Source organism: Colossoma macropomum, unplaced genomic scaffold (assembly GCF_904425465.1).
Source record: "Colossoma macropomum unplaced genomic scaffold, Colossoma_macropomum, whole genome shotgun sequence".
In the NCBI taxonomy this organism is placed as follows: Eukaryota; Metazoa; Chordata; class Actinopteri; order Characiformes; family Serrasalmidae; genus Colossoma; species Colossoma macropomum.
Genome location: NW_023494810.1, coordinates 10,119,006 through 10,133,552, shown reverse-complemented (window position 1 = coordinate 10,133,552; position 14,547 = coordinate 10,119,006). Strand labels below are relative to the sequence as shown.

The 14,547-nt window shown below is 39.4% G+C and overlaps 1 protein-coding gene across 1 annotated transcript in view; it reads right to left on the bottom strand.

The window, feature by feature from the left end:
• Window positions 1-14,547, bottom strand: part of grip2b (glutamate receptor interacting protein 2b) — a 196,387-nt gene that overhangs the window by 67,065 nt on the left and 114,775 nt on the right. The window contains exons 7-9 of the mRNA XM_036559923.1: window positions 12,697-12,842; window positions 8,821-8,968; window positions 7,384-7,553 (exon numbers count right to left, since the gene is read on the bottom strand). Coding sequence (XP_036415816.1) covers window positions 7,384-7,553; window positions 8,821-8,968; window positions 12,697-12,842 — 464 coding nt within the window. The remainder of the gene's footprint in view (window positions 1-7,383; window positions 7,554-8,820; window positions 8,969-12,696; window positions 12,843-14,547) is intronic.

The window sequence follows — 14,547 nt, the reverse complement described above, 5'->3', positions numbered from 1 at the left end:
TAAAAAATGAATTAATCAAAATAACAGGTTGTGATTAATTATGATTCATCATGAAGTTTAAATAGTATTTACTTGTCTTTTTGGGGGAGATAAAACAAATAAAATAGTTCATGAATTGTATGCCAGTAAAAAGGCAGGGCTAAATTGTGCTTCTGCTGTGCCAGTGTTGCCTTCAGTGTGTTTTTACTATGTTGGAACTGCTTCATCATTTCATCATTTCTGCTGTGTTTGCAGGACTGTTTGAAATGTCTGACTATTTTACGGCATCGACAAACCCGCTGTCAGGGAGACATGGAGTCATGAGTCAAACCTTGTAATTTGATTAATTTGCGCTAAAAAATGAAGGCATTAAAGTTTCTAGATTAATCGTGAGCATTAATGCGTTAATGTCGACAGCCCTAGAAATAAACCTTTATAAAGCTTAACGTAGGTTTCTGTCAGTTGTCATGACAAGCTAATGTAGGTGTCGTGAGGCCTTACGAACACTCCCCTACAGCAAAGCGTTACCAAAAATAACATCCATGTAGTCTAACTATCTAGGCATAAAGACATACACAACAGTTACAGTGAAAAGGATGCATGCAGTTTGTATGGAGTCATGATGGGCAAGGAGTGACACTAACGACTGCATAACGACTGCACTAACGATTTTCAGAGCCATGTTTTTCTAGGGCTTGACTTAATATGCCTTCAGACCCACATATTTGCAATTTAGATGGAACACATTTTCAAGTCACACTAATTGTCTGCATTTTATCTTCTGAAGAAAGTAAGAAAGTAAGGAATAAACTGGGTTTATGTTTAGTCTCATTTTTGCATTTTTAGACAATTTTTCCCACACCTGTCTAGTTTGGTCCGGAACTGTCGAACTTTTTATTTAATTTGGTCCATTTTGAACACTAGTGTGCCCACTAAACAAAGGAACCAGTCTGGCAGAACTAACGGGTCTCGACCCGCTTCCAAGTGAACCCTGATTCTGTTTGCCCGTGTGAACGTGATTTGACATCAGAGCACACTTTGTTGCTTCTTCTAGCAGCACACTGGTGCTGATCTTTCTAGCTCTGCTTGTTTTAACATCTTAACAGATGTTCATATCGTTCCTTCACCACAAGCTGCTGCTTATAATGGCAGATAAGTAATAAATAATAATGTAGCAATTTAAGCCTTTAATTTTGGCACATGGATGACATAACATGCTGCATCAGCAACCTAACCGGTTGCACTCAAATTGACAAACCAATCAATAAGAAGCAGATATAAAGTAAGGTTTATTATTGTTGTAATGACTGTGGTACACATAGACATTAAGCCTGTCTATTTTCATGCAAAGTAGATTTTTTTGGTTGAAATGGTGGTAAAAGTCAAAGTAACTTAGGTACCTGCAAACTTTCTGACCAATACACAAGCACTTCATGTATAATTTGGTGCACTTTAGCTGTTGCACCCCTTGCCCCTACCACTTAGCACTCAGTTTTGCACATTCACACCTAGGGGTAGGGTATCCTGATTTTTGTTGAGATAGAGGGGTAGGGTGAAGTGTTAGGGCTACATGGACCACCGAATGGGGGTTTTCAGAGGCTCACTCCAAACAGAGTGATATGAGAAAAAAAGAAAAACTGGCAAGATGGCTGCACAAACAACCAAAGAAACCCACAAATGTGAGAATTTTCTGTTAAAAAATATGATAACCATTGTAATATCTTAGTTTATTGTCATTTCAATGTATTATGGTCATTTTCTTCATAACAAGGATAAAAAATTGCTAACAGTATGCTAATGTCCTGGTAGCTAGCTGGCTATATTTCTCTTTCCACCTTAAATAGTCGCCAGAATTTAACTACTGCTCCTTTTAAGGTGGAACAGGAAAATTCGAACAAGAAACTGGTGAATATCTGACTTCAGCTTCATATCACAGAAGAATTAGTGGTGGTTGATAATAAATAACTGTCATATGCCCTCTTTCAAAGCATATGATGCCCTAAATGTAACTAAAGCCCAGCAGTGAGGTTGCTGAACTTTACCCTCCTCTGCTATCACTGCGGACTGGCAGGGTCACCTACAGAGCACCACTAGTGACCTGTAAATGAAGTAATGTTTCTTTTTATTTGAGGTTTGTTCCATTTCATAGGGAAGATTTCAACCACAAACCTTTGTAACTCACTTTTAAAGGGCAAGGTGACACTCGAAAACAAGGTGTGGGGGTAAAAATAAGAAATGGGATTGAGCCTTAGACTTGAAAATGAACCAGGTGTGAAAACTGCCTTAATTTCAGGAAACCAATGTGAATGCAAGACGCCAACCAACCTTTAACTCATAAGTAGGATGGAACTGTTCATTAAGCATGCATATGATTATCACAACGTGACACCTTCGCAAGACACGACAGGCGTTTGCTAACTTTTCTAGCCTCTACCTCAGCACAAGCACAAACATAAGAAGCTTTAAAACAGTCTGAGATTTGTGCTCATGTGTGCACATTAAGCCATTTAATGAGATCCGCACACTCCCAATATAGGCCTACTACAAAATGTTAAAAGAAGTCTCACTAATCTCTGCGTGTGCCTGCTGCGTTTTGGGTGAAGACAAAAATTAGCATCCACGTAGTGTTTCCTGTCACTCATGAGGTATATAAAAGCTGGGAAAGCAAAACAAAAATGGCACCACAAGACAGATTTGTAGCCACCAGGTTAAGTAGCGGCATCTGTACAGACGAGCGCTTGCCAAGGAGGCACCTCGTAATTTTTTGATGGGCAAATCCAGGAGGGGTAAATCCCCGCTCCACACAGCTTATGCTAAGCTCATCTCCTTCGTCTCTCAAGGAAACACAACTCAGTTTCGACGTGGGAGTGGAGTAGAGGCAAAATGATGACCGTGAAGACGAGCACGCGCCTTTGGAGCTTAAACGCGGTAAGGAGATTACAATATTGGCTTTAAAAGACACGTCAAACATTGAGAACACGTGTGCCCGAACGAAGAGGTGAGGAGTGTTTAGGTCATAATCGCTGACTAATATTTCTGGAAAACCCTGTCAAATACTGGACAAGGAGTCCAAAAATTGCATTTTTAGCAAGTACAACGGTTAATTCTTTGACTACGTTGTAGTATAAGAATGCACAACGACTCTCAACTCAGAAGCCTCCCTTTGAAGATTTTCATGAGCTTCAAGCAGCACATATGGCAGCTCCATGAGGACTCTTACATCGTCAGGAATACCTCTATAAAAATGCTATGTATTATGCATTGTATTCAACTCCCGGGGCCTCAAACGCTGCACACAATTGCAAATGACACATTTACTCGTGACGCATCTTCGCAATTTTTCATCCCGGCGACGGAGATGCGACAAAGAACATGTGATCAAACTTTCATGAGGTGAGGGCCAATTTCAAACCACGCTTTTTACTTTTTTTCAGGTCATATTTGCCTGTAACATCAAAGCAAGCCTCGCTTCTGGGCGTCAATTCTTCATTAAAGTCTTCCTGGAGTCCACAGTGCACACTCGCAAACACAGTTTTCCGTTCCTGCAACCTCGCATCTCCATGCGCATGCTTCTCCCGCTCGGCGGGAGCTGACCCACATATCGCTCTGTGAAGAAATTAGAAGCATGAATCAGATCCTGGAACAAGCAGCTACTTGTCTAGATGCATCAGGGAGCATCTCCTCCTATGTTTCTGTCCAAAGAAGTGGGAGGAGGGGGGTAAATGCTGTAGACTTGTGATTGGTTAGGTCAAAGTCAACAGTAAGCATTTTATCATTTTATTTTTCTCCACATGGAGCGAACGCTGGACTGCAGAGCGCTGTACAGAAAGCCGTCCGAATCACACAATCCATCACATGCACAGAGTGAAATAAGACCGCAAGATGTAATTACATGTTTTCTCATATAAGCTATCAGTATCCCATCCCCTGGTACAGTTTTGTCAAGTGGTACAAAAACACCCAATAACACACACTCTTGATAGTTACTGTTGGTGGTTGGTAGCCTAATGGTAAGTAAGGTAAGCCAGCATCCAGAAGACTGTGGGCTCAAATCCCAGGCCTGACTTGAGCCTGTTTCACTCCTTTGATGTGCTACTCAAGACGTCAGCAAACCCAAATGTTAAAAAGAGCCATTCTGTCCTTTAAACAAAAATGTAACCACCTTGGGAGCCACAACATTTTATGTTCATTTTACCGTCTTGGCTGTAAATATGTCTCAGTATGTGCTGATGAACTAGTAAAGGCTAAAACATATAATATAAACACAAACTTAGACTAGATTGGCTCTGCTTTAAGCTTTAGCTCAGCTGTAGCCGCTTTTCTCGCATCTCCGGCAGGAAATTTTCCTCAAAAGTACAATAGTTTCTTGTTAAATGTCTCTCAACTTTCGACTTTTTACGAGGCTGAGGTCAGCTTCTACTTTTCCCGTTCCATGTTAAATGGTGCCTGAGGCGCCAGACTGTAACTGCTCTACCATTTAAGGTGGAACAGGAAAATTCAACTGAGAAATTCTGACTTCAGAGTCACAACTTTTTTAGTGTTTGACAGTTTCTCGCTGCAGATTAAACGGACCAGGAAACCAGCTGGAGTTATTATAAATGCAATAAGTCCACTTGTCTCCAAATGATCAAATTATCACTAATACTTGAACTGCTCCATACTGAGTTTGCGCTAGTTCCAGTTTGGGTTCGGGTTGAACATTGTTTGGGTCTCGTCAGACCCCCAGTGCTCTCAGATAGCCAATCAGCATTTCGCTGTTGTCGGAAGAAAACCTTGTATCTGCATTTTTGTTGTTTTTCAGTTTTTGAAATAATCGAAAAATGCCTGTTACCCTTTACATTGTATGTAAATTTCATGATGAATGGATTAAAAGAAATGACCCAAAATGACTTGGAGAAAAGTCTGGTTCCATTGACTTACATTAAAAGGTTGTTCCTTCTCCTGTAAAGTTATCATTTTGGAGATACCAGGTGTTACGTCGACAGCAATTTTTTTTGCAGATTCACACGACGCATTGCTGAGATTTTGGAGGTGAACATGTCATTGCCTCTGTGAGCTACACTTATCCATGAATCCCCAGATACATTTATGTGCTTCTTTGCAGAGCCTTTAGCGATGCGTGTGGGGTATAGTAGAGGGAATTCTCCACTGGTGAGGCAGCTACACTAACAAAGGCGAATTAAAGACATGGAAGCAGCTACAAGGCACGGCAAGCACACAGGAGGCTCTCTCGAGAGGGATGAGAATTATTGGACCTGTGTGGGATGAATGTGTGGGGCATCTAAGGTTGAGGATGATAGCGATGCTTCTCTTAGGGTAGAAAGACTATGAAGAACATCAAAGTCAAAGGAAGCGCAAGCACCACAGGCTTTTATGTTCTTTGCTTTCTTGTAGCCGCGACGCAGCACCAGAGCGAAGGGAAACTTGCCCTGAAAACATATTCTAAAGACATATTTTAGAGTGGGAACATTTACAAAGTTGCTGAATCATAAAGGAAGTTTCAGTGACTAACAACGTACTTAAGAACAGATTTAGGCATAGGGCAAAAAACTTTAGCAGGACCCCACGTAGGCTGCTAATACTGTGAATCAACTGAGGCCATTAAACCGCTCTGGTGTGCCACCATTAAACATCTGTTCATCAAACGTATCAGCATGTAAATGGGGCACAAAACCTGCACGAGCTGGAGCCGGAGTTGAAGCTCTTTCTGTGAGATTTCTGGGGTGAGCGGGTCTTCCTGATTAAATCTGGCCTGCGGTCCAAAGCTCCAGAGGCAGTATTAAGCAGAAAGAGAGAGGCTAATTAAAAGAGATGACAGCAGATGAGATGACAGAGCAGGCTAGCTGTGTATCTGAGAGTTTGTGCGTATTTGCATGCTCTATGAGTCCGTTCTCCCAACATCCTCATTTGGACCCTGCCAGTGTTCTCCAGTGAGACTGGAATATAAAATTCATGGTATGGTAATTAGTGAGAGTGTGCTGTGGCCTATTTTACACCCATCATCCATCCACAACATTTATCACAAAAAATGATTGCGTCTACAAATCGCTAACTCACCATACAGCGTGTTCAAATATGTATCTGTCTTCACGAGCAACAAATGAAGAAATCAAAGAAACCACTCAAACAAGGTTGATCATCAGTAATGACCGAAGAATTAGTTCATATTAGTCCATAACTAATAAACAGTAATGTACAAATGTCAGACACAGTTCATCATTTATTTAATTTCCAATTCAGGAAAAGATATGAATTTTTCAGAAGATATTTCTGAGAAGACTAGATATAAGATCTGGTTGCCTAAGGAAGTTTCCAAAACTGGAGTTCAGAAAATGGGACTCCTAACAACCACCTGGAAGACCTGGTAGACACCAAAACTGCCCACATCAGATAAACAGCACAAAGCCTTCATCCTTGAGAGATGCACTATGGGTCTGAAAGGATGTGTAGCTGTCAAGAAGACCTCACTGAGAAAAGAAGACAGACACATCAAACAAAGAAGCTAAACCACCCCAGAGTCCAGACCTCAACATCACTAAATGTGTGGATTACATAAAAAAAAAAAAAAGGTTAACCAACTTCTAAGACTGAACTTTGAAGGAACGGAAAAATATTCCTGCAGATTTCTTCCAAAACTGAAACCGAGTCTTCTGAAAAGAACGGAAGCTGTAATGAAGGTAAAGGGTGGATACTAAAAAAATGACATTATATTCGGTTGTTAAGGATTCTGGGTAAGGTTCTGTTAAATATATCCTTCTGCTTTTTTTGATCCTGACAAAATCAATAACTTCTATTTAATCTTAATAAGTGCAGAACTAGAAAATAGTTTTATATTAAAACTATTTCTTTACAACAATATTAGAGTTGGTGTCTAATAACGCAAACTACTTCAACATACTATATAAAAAAATCCAACAACATGTTTGCACTGCGGGAACAAATTACAAGCGGAACAACCCTTTGCAGTCCATAATGAGGTTAAATTGAATTACTAAAGATTCCCAGTAGGGCCAAACTGAAAAAGCCAGTTTTTGGCCCAGCTGTGCATTTTCTCTAATGATAGACAAAAATCATGGATAGTTTAAAGCTCCATTAAAAACTAAACCACTTGGCGAACAAAATGCAAGTGTGGATAAGATGCATAGGCACTGATAACCACTACACTTGGCTTTCCTCTTGTGAAAAATCAGAATAACATAATTAACATAAATAAAAACAAGGTAAACTTCAAATAGATGTTTAATTCCCGAAGCATGTTTTGAATGCTTAAATTAAGAAATTATTTAAAGCCTAGCAATGAGCCTGAAACCCACTGGAAGTGTCAGACTGTTACGATGTTCACTGCTGATCAAACCATGTTTTTCAGGTATTCCCACACAGTAAGCCTGGCAGAAGCTCACTCACCAGTGTCCTGGGCTTTGCTGGGCAGCCGTGTGTGATGAGCAGGCAGGATCTCTAGTTTGGCCACGTCTGCAGTGCTGGCCAACAGCTGAGTGGCCTCCAGCACGGAGCAGTGTTCTGTACTCGTGCCATCGATGGAGAGGATGTGATCGCCTACATGCAAAGCTCCTGACCTGCAAAAACACATGAAGAGGAATCAGATAAGAAGTTGATATGGAAAACCTCAGTAGTGATGTTCACTTCAAACATGTCCAGTAAAAAGTGGCTCTCTTTTTCACAGCTATAGTACATACATGAAGTAAAATCTAATCTTGCTGATCTGAAGATGACATAGTCTACGGCCCAATCTCATTTTATTCGTTTCTACCCTTTGTTTTCGAGGGTCACTTTGCTCCTTCGAACTGAGTTACAAGCAATAGTCATTGAAATCTTCCCCCACGAAATGGGACCCTTAAATTAAAAAGAACATGACTTCATCAACAGGCTACTAGCGGTGCTCTGTAGGCGACCCTGCCAGTCTGCAGTGATAGCAGAGGAGCAGAAGGCACTCGAAAACAAGGAGTAGGGGTAAAATAAGAAATGGGATTGGGCCTTTCTCTGTGTCAGTAATTATACAATTATTCTGACAGCTGGAAAACTTGAATGTGCTACCTTTCAAATGAAGCCAAGATTGTTACTGTAGCCCAAAGTATGTGGGAACAGTGCTCTTTTTACTTTGGGTATGCCGTTTCAGGCAAAAATGGGAGACAGTTAAAGGGGTAGTAGGATGATAGTTGCCTTTCTATGTAAAAGGGCCACAGTAAAAAGTGCCACTATTGCTACATCTGTTGTAAACATGCCTATTGCATGCTACAGTAGTGAGATTTTCCAGGTTTAAAGAGCAGAAAAACTCGTTTATGATGATGTATCTTGAAGGTGGGAGGCACTTTTGAAAAATGACAATTGCTTTGGGGTGGATTTTTGGGAGCGAGATGTCTTCATTTTTCTTTTTTCCATCATGCAGAAGAAGGGCAGATAGCTAATATCATTGCTAGGAAGCGAAGCTGAACACCTTTTTGCAGCTATATAACTGTGGAAACTGTCTTCAAATCCTCACTACGCTGGAGAGAATGGATCACTTAACCAACTGAAATGACCTGTCAGATGAGGATATCTCAACTGGCTACTGTTCTCTGGCTGAAGGTTTAAAACTTTGTGCTGAATAAAGAAAGAATCGCTGATTTGCCATATGATTTTGTTCAAAGGCTGAACTTGGATGTATTTATTAGACTATAGATCAGTGGACAGGATAGCAGTCAGGACTGGTTGATACCACAGAGATTCCCAATAGCTGTATGATGGATAAAAAGGCTGGAATGCCCCTTTAAGACTGTAAACAGACTTAAAGGCTCTGCTGCTATTCTGAAAGACCATTGCAGAAGCAGAAACAGAGGTCATCACCTGTCCACCACGCTGGCAGCCTTGATCTTGTCGATAACGATGACCTGCTTGTTCCTGTGGGTACCAGAGGTCAGCGTGATGCCCAGACTTGCTCCTGGTGACTTGGCTATCTCCACAAGCAACGGCCCAGAGGCATTTGTTACTGAATCTGAAAATAATCAATACAGAGGCAGAACTATTTTGTAGCTGAGACACTAAAAAACAGCACAATACAGCAGATGGTACATTTTTTAAATGACAGGTGCTCAGGATTATAGACACAAATTGATTTTACATTTACTGAATAACACTGGCTGTGTTTATGTGCAAAGATTTTTGCCAATCTCATTAAATACATTCCGATTATAGATTAAGACTGAGGTGTTTATATTCACTCTACAATCTGATGAAAATCTCTGCACACTACAAGTAATCTGGTCCAAAGAGTACCACTTACTGCAAACGTTACCATGACAACCAGCATCACTGAGTCCAGTCAGAGTCAGATGAGCAGCAGTGAGCAGTGCTTGTGTTTTAAATTGCTTTAAAATGAAGTCAGACTCAGGAAAACATCCTTCACATGTTCTTATTAAAGAAGGCAGAGAGGAAGACGTCATGATCTGAGACATATAAGCTGGACACCCCTTCCCCCGCCATCTTTTAGAGCTCAGAGCATAAAGTTCGTCTCCTCTGCAGACCAGTTTCTGTTCCGCCATGTTGAACGTTATAAACCTTTGTTCTGATGCGAACGAAAATGCACAGAATGTACTTAAACTTTCTGATTGGGAATGTATATCGGATACAGGCGTTTACACAGTTATTATTCCTCTATTTAACTGATTATTTACAGGGTTACTCACCTCGTTCAGTTGGATAGAAATTGTATTCTGAATGGCCTCAATCAGACTAGTCTACTCTGATTGAGGTGTTTACATGGACGTATTCTATTCAGATTGAGCTATTAGTCGGATTATTAATGGATTATTAGGCTGCATGTAAACGTGGCTAATGACAACATAAAGCATAAGAAAAAGGAGGATACAACTTTACAACTTTTTTGGGAAGAATATTTTTTATACAAGTAACTTGCACATCTCTGCTACAGTGAGTGAGTACAAGTGTTATAACGTACCCCACAGGTGGGGTTAATTGTAACAGACTGAGGGATTTATCTACACAGTCGCTAAAAAGTCAGACGTAACACACATCTGACTTTCCAACCTAAATAAATAAAAATATTCTCACCAAATGAAATGCCTTAAAATAAGCAAATAACACAGCTAACAAAATAACACACAAGTTAAATCATCTTATAACTTTCTTATAACAATCTTATAATGAGAAATATTATATATATCCATATAAAATGACTTTACTCGCCAAGATCTCATTTGTCACAGCGCATAATTAAATGAAGTTCACTTTTCTGGGTGTACCCCTGGGTAAAGAGTTGGAGAGACCCCCTTTTGACCTCAGGAGACTTGAGATGAGTGCTCAGCAGTTCAGTCAGATGGAATAGGCACTCTCAGAAGGACTTTGAGAAACAGGCCCTGGAGAGCCGGGGTCTCTGATGCCACTTAACTTCTGACACTGTCAAACTGCCTCTAAAATTCAATCTTCTTCTCACATTATGAAACTCAACTGCACTTGACATGAGGTTGATAAGTTGAACTGGACTAGATGGAGGTCATGATGGCATAGAATGTTGTGAAACCCTAACCAGAAACCGTATCAAGGTCTAGGTATTGGTATCAAAATATTTTTTTTTACAATACACAGGCTTAAATATGACAGCACAATAGAGGGAACTTCAACCACTTCATCTCAGACGGAGAAGCATATGGTGTGTCTGCGTACATGAGTGCATGTGATAATTTGTTCATCAGAATCAGGGCAAGACGTGTGCTGTGATGCCAAAGCAGGATCTGTCTGCGCTCTCTGCCAAAGTAGTCAAAGTCTGGCTGGCTAACATGCTGAATCTTGTAAGCTTTCGTTTTATTTTGGTCTATGGACTGAATTATTCAGAAACTCAGCTGTAAACGATTTGTGCGTATGAACTTCACCAGTGAGCTACAAAGTGGTGCACATAACTAGACATTGACACAATGCTTGTTGTTTGGACTGTGTGCTTTAGTATAGTGTTAAAATAAAACAATGATGAGGTTAAAAGGCACAATGTCAGCTTTTATTCAAGATTATCTGAATTCATTGGGTGAAACACATATGAGAAATCTGAATTTTATAGACACCTCCTTCATTTCAGGAGACCAAAAGAGCTTGGACAAAATAACAGCCTTAAACAAAAATGTCATGTTTAGAACTTGGTCACAAGATTGAAGGGCATGAGTTGGATGCATAAAAACAATTTCGGATTGTTTCAGATCTGAAGCAGCTTGATTTTCTCCTCTCTCGAAGAAGAAGAAAGCTTCAGGTGGTTGTAAAGAATCACATTTTCTCTGTAACTTTTAATCACTGACTGTGTTTACATGTACTTAATAATCCAATAAATGCATGAAAATCAGATTTTGCCAGTAATCTGATGGATGTGTTCACATGCACTTGATTACTGGGTCTACATGAGTTAGACAGTAATCAGATTTCTGCTTTGCAACCAGCCAATAAACTCACAGAAGAAGACGTGACATAAACGTGACACAAAACTGAAATTTCATGCCACGCCACTTTATCTAAAAATACAAACATACATCATATAGAAGATAAATAATATTTATATCCTTCATTTCGTCAAGCATGTATTTGGTTTTAGTGTTGCTACAAAAGTGTTTTGCTGTGTCTCGTGGCAACACTGCTTGCTTATTTCCGGTACCGCTGCCTGTTTTTGCTCATACACAGACTGAGAAATCCGAAAGAAATCAGAGTAAGAGTTCACATACACTGAGAAATCTGATTACTGAGCTAAAATCCAGCTCTCTTTATTGGATTTCTTAATCGGATTTCTAAACCTTACTCCAATCTAAGAAATTAGAGTGTGCTGTTCACATGTCCATTTAAACAATCAGATAACTGCAGAAATATGATTATGATCAGATTATTGAGTGCATGTAAATGCACTCAATGTTTGATCACAAACTCATGTTTTTCCACTTATTTTCCTTTGACTTTTTACTTCCTTATGTAAGCGGATGATCTTCTATCTAATCTCCTCAGAAATATCTCCTTTAACCATTTTAGATGTGATCAGAAAGAAATGTGTAAGGCAGCTGAGATGAGTTTGAGTTGTTGCTTTTGTGAAGGTGAGTGTTTCTTTGAAGGGGAACATAATATCAGTGACACATTTGGGAGCAGCTTTTGTTGGGAGGACACAGATGTAACTCGATGGTTTTAGGATTGGAAGAGTGGAAGAGTTAACAGAGTGCAGAAAAATAAAAACAAATGTAAAATGAGATACTGATTAATTTGATGCACTTACTCCCAATTAGTGTTAGAGGCTTTGAATTTTTTGTTAAATGTTTTCTGCCTTTTTGCAATTAATTTGTACTTAATGGCTGTTCCTTCTGGAAATTACATAAACAAATGTGTGGTCTCTGACTTTTATGCAGGATTGTACATATCCTCAAATTAAAGCTGACACTTTGCAGTTTAACATCATAAACAACTGCTTCATTTTGAGTCCAGTTTAGTCCAGTTCAGGGCCAAAACAACAAAAACTATGGCCCTGTACATTGCAACATCCCAATTTTACAAATTTCACCTAAGATTAAAAGACACATGCACATGCTTACATTCAGTCCAAACCATGACCGGTGCTCTGGTTGGAGTCTCAAAAACAAGTCTGAGAGCAGCAGTTAAGAAATGACTGTATAGTAAAGGGCTAATACTTGTGTACAGACAGGAAAAGTAAGTCCAGCAGGACTGGTGGTTAAAGGTGAAGCTTACCCATAATGGACACATCATATTCGATCTGGAAGAGGGCCTCCTGTCCACACTGTGCCAATACAGTAAGGGCATCACTATGGCAAGCACTGTGTAAGGGTACACCGTCCACACTCAGGAGCCGGTCACCTGCCTTCAGTGTGCCCTCCCTGCATGGACAGACAGAAACATGATGAGAAGAATCATATGCTTTGTTAAACAGTAGTGCAGTCTATGCCAACATATCCTGATATGGTTGCTGCACTGGTCAGTGCAACTCTGGGCAACAGCTCATAGCTGCATATACCTTTCTGACTGACTTAAAGCTACACTACGTAGGTTTTGGGGAATTAGAGACCTCTCTGGCGGAAATATGTAATTGCAAGAACATTTGTAAGAACATTTCATAACGTGGGTTAAGCTTCGATGTCCTTCTCCGAACGGATGGATCTGATGATTGAGAACATGCAGAAAGAGTATTCAAACAGAAACCAGTAAACTTGGTAAAGGGTGTGCCTTCAGAGGATGTAAGTAAATTATCGATTACAGTCATCATATCTTCATTAATATAATGTTGATTTTGCATTTGAGACCTAAAAAATCAAACAGGACCTTCTTTTTGAGCCTGTGCGTGATTGTATATGTCTGTGTGTCTGTTTTGCGATGGATTGGTGACTTGCCCCTAAGTGGGTTTTAAGAAGAAATAACTTAGAATAATAATAATATTATATACAGTACTCATTTACAGTACTTCACAGCAGCTCAAAGTGCTTTACAGACAGGTGATAAAGCTTAACAGTAATACAAGAAATGATGAGTATTAATTTAGAATCATATAAGAAAATGACACAGAAATTAAAAGAAACTAAAAAGAAATTAAAATCAAATAAAAAAGATAAATACCTAAAGACATAGAGTTTTTAATCAAATATTAAGTTAAAGAGATGAGAAGAAGTGGAATTAAATTCCATAGTACAATAAGCATAATAACTAAACAGGGCCTCTCCATGTTTTCTATATTTTACAGAAGGTGTTTGCAGAAGGTCAGTATCTGCAGATCTAAAATCACGTGCTGGAACATAAACAGACAGACACTCTGTGATGTAAGCGGTGCTTTAAGGTCATTTAGAGCCTTAAAAGCTAGTAACAGAACTTTAAAATCTATCTATTCCTATGAAGTCCAGTAAGAAGATCATTACAGTGATCAACTCTGCTGTAACAAATGCATGAACAAGCTTCTCTGCGTCGACCTGAGATAGAAAAGGCTGAACTTTAATGATATTTCTCAAATGATAGAAAGCTACTTTAGTGACTGTGTTTACATGCAGATAAAACAGAGCTGAGAGTCTAAGATCACACCCAGGTTTCATACTTCAGGTTTGGTATATAAAACTAAACAACCAGGTTTCTCATAAAGCAGCTTTCTCAGAGTTTTTGTACCAACAATCAGTATTTCATTTTTTTTTCATGATTTAATTGTAGAAAATTTTGCAACATCCACTGAGAAATATGTGACACACAGCTGTTCAAGGTATCTACAAAGTCTTGATCATCAGAAGGAATGGAAATGTATAACTGGGTGTCATCAGCTATGAAAATTCATATTATGTTTTCTAATGACATCGTCTAGAGGTTGTTAAGAATGGTTAGTGAATGAGGCCCAATATGTATTTTTATGATCATGTTAAGTGTCAACACTGGTCACTAGTTAACTAGACTGACCAAAAATAAATATTTCTAAGTAAAAAAAGGTCCACTAACTGCTGTGCCTCATTCTGTGTGTATTCATTCTCTATAAACAGAAGGGCCTTCCTTAACAACGCACACCACAGTGTGCCTTTAGCTTCTGTTTCATAAATCCAATAAAGGACTTGG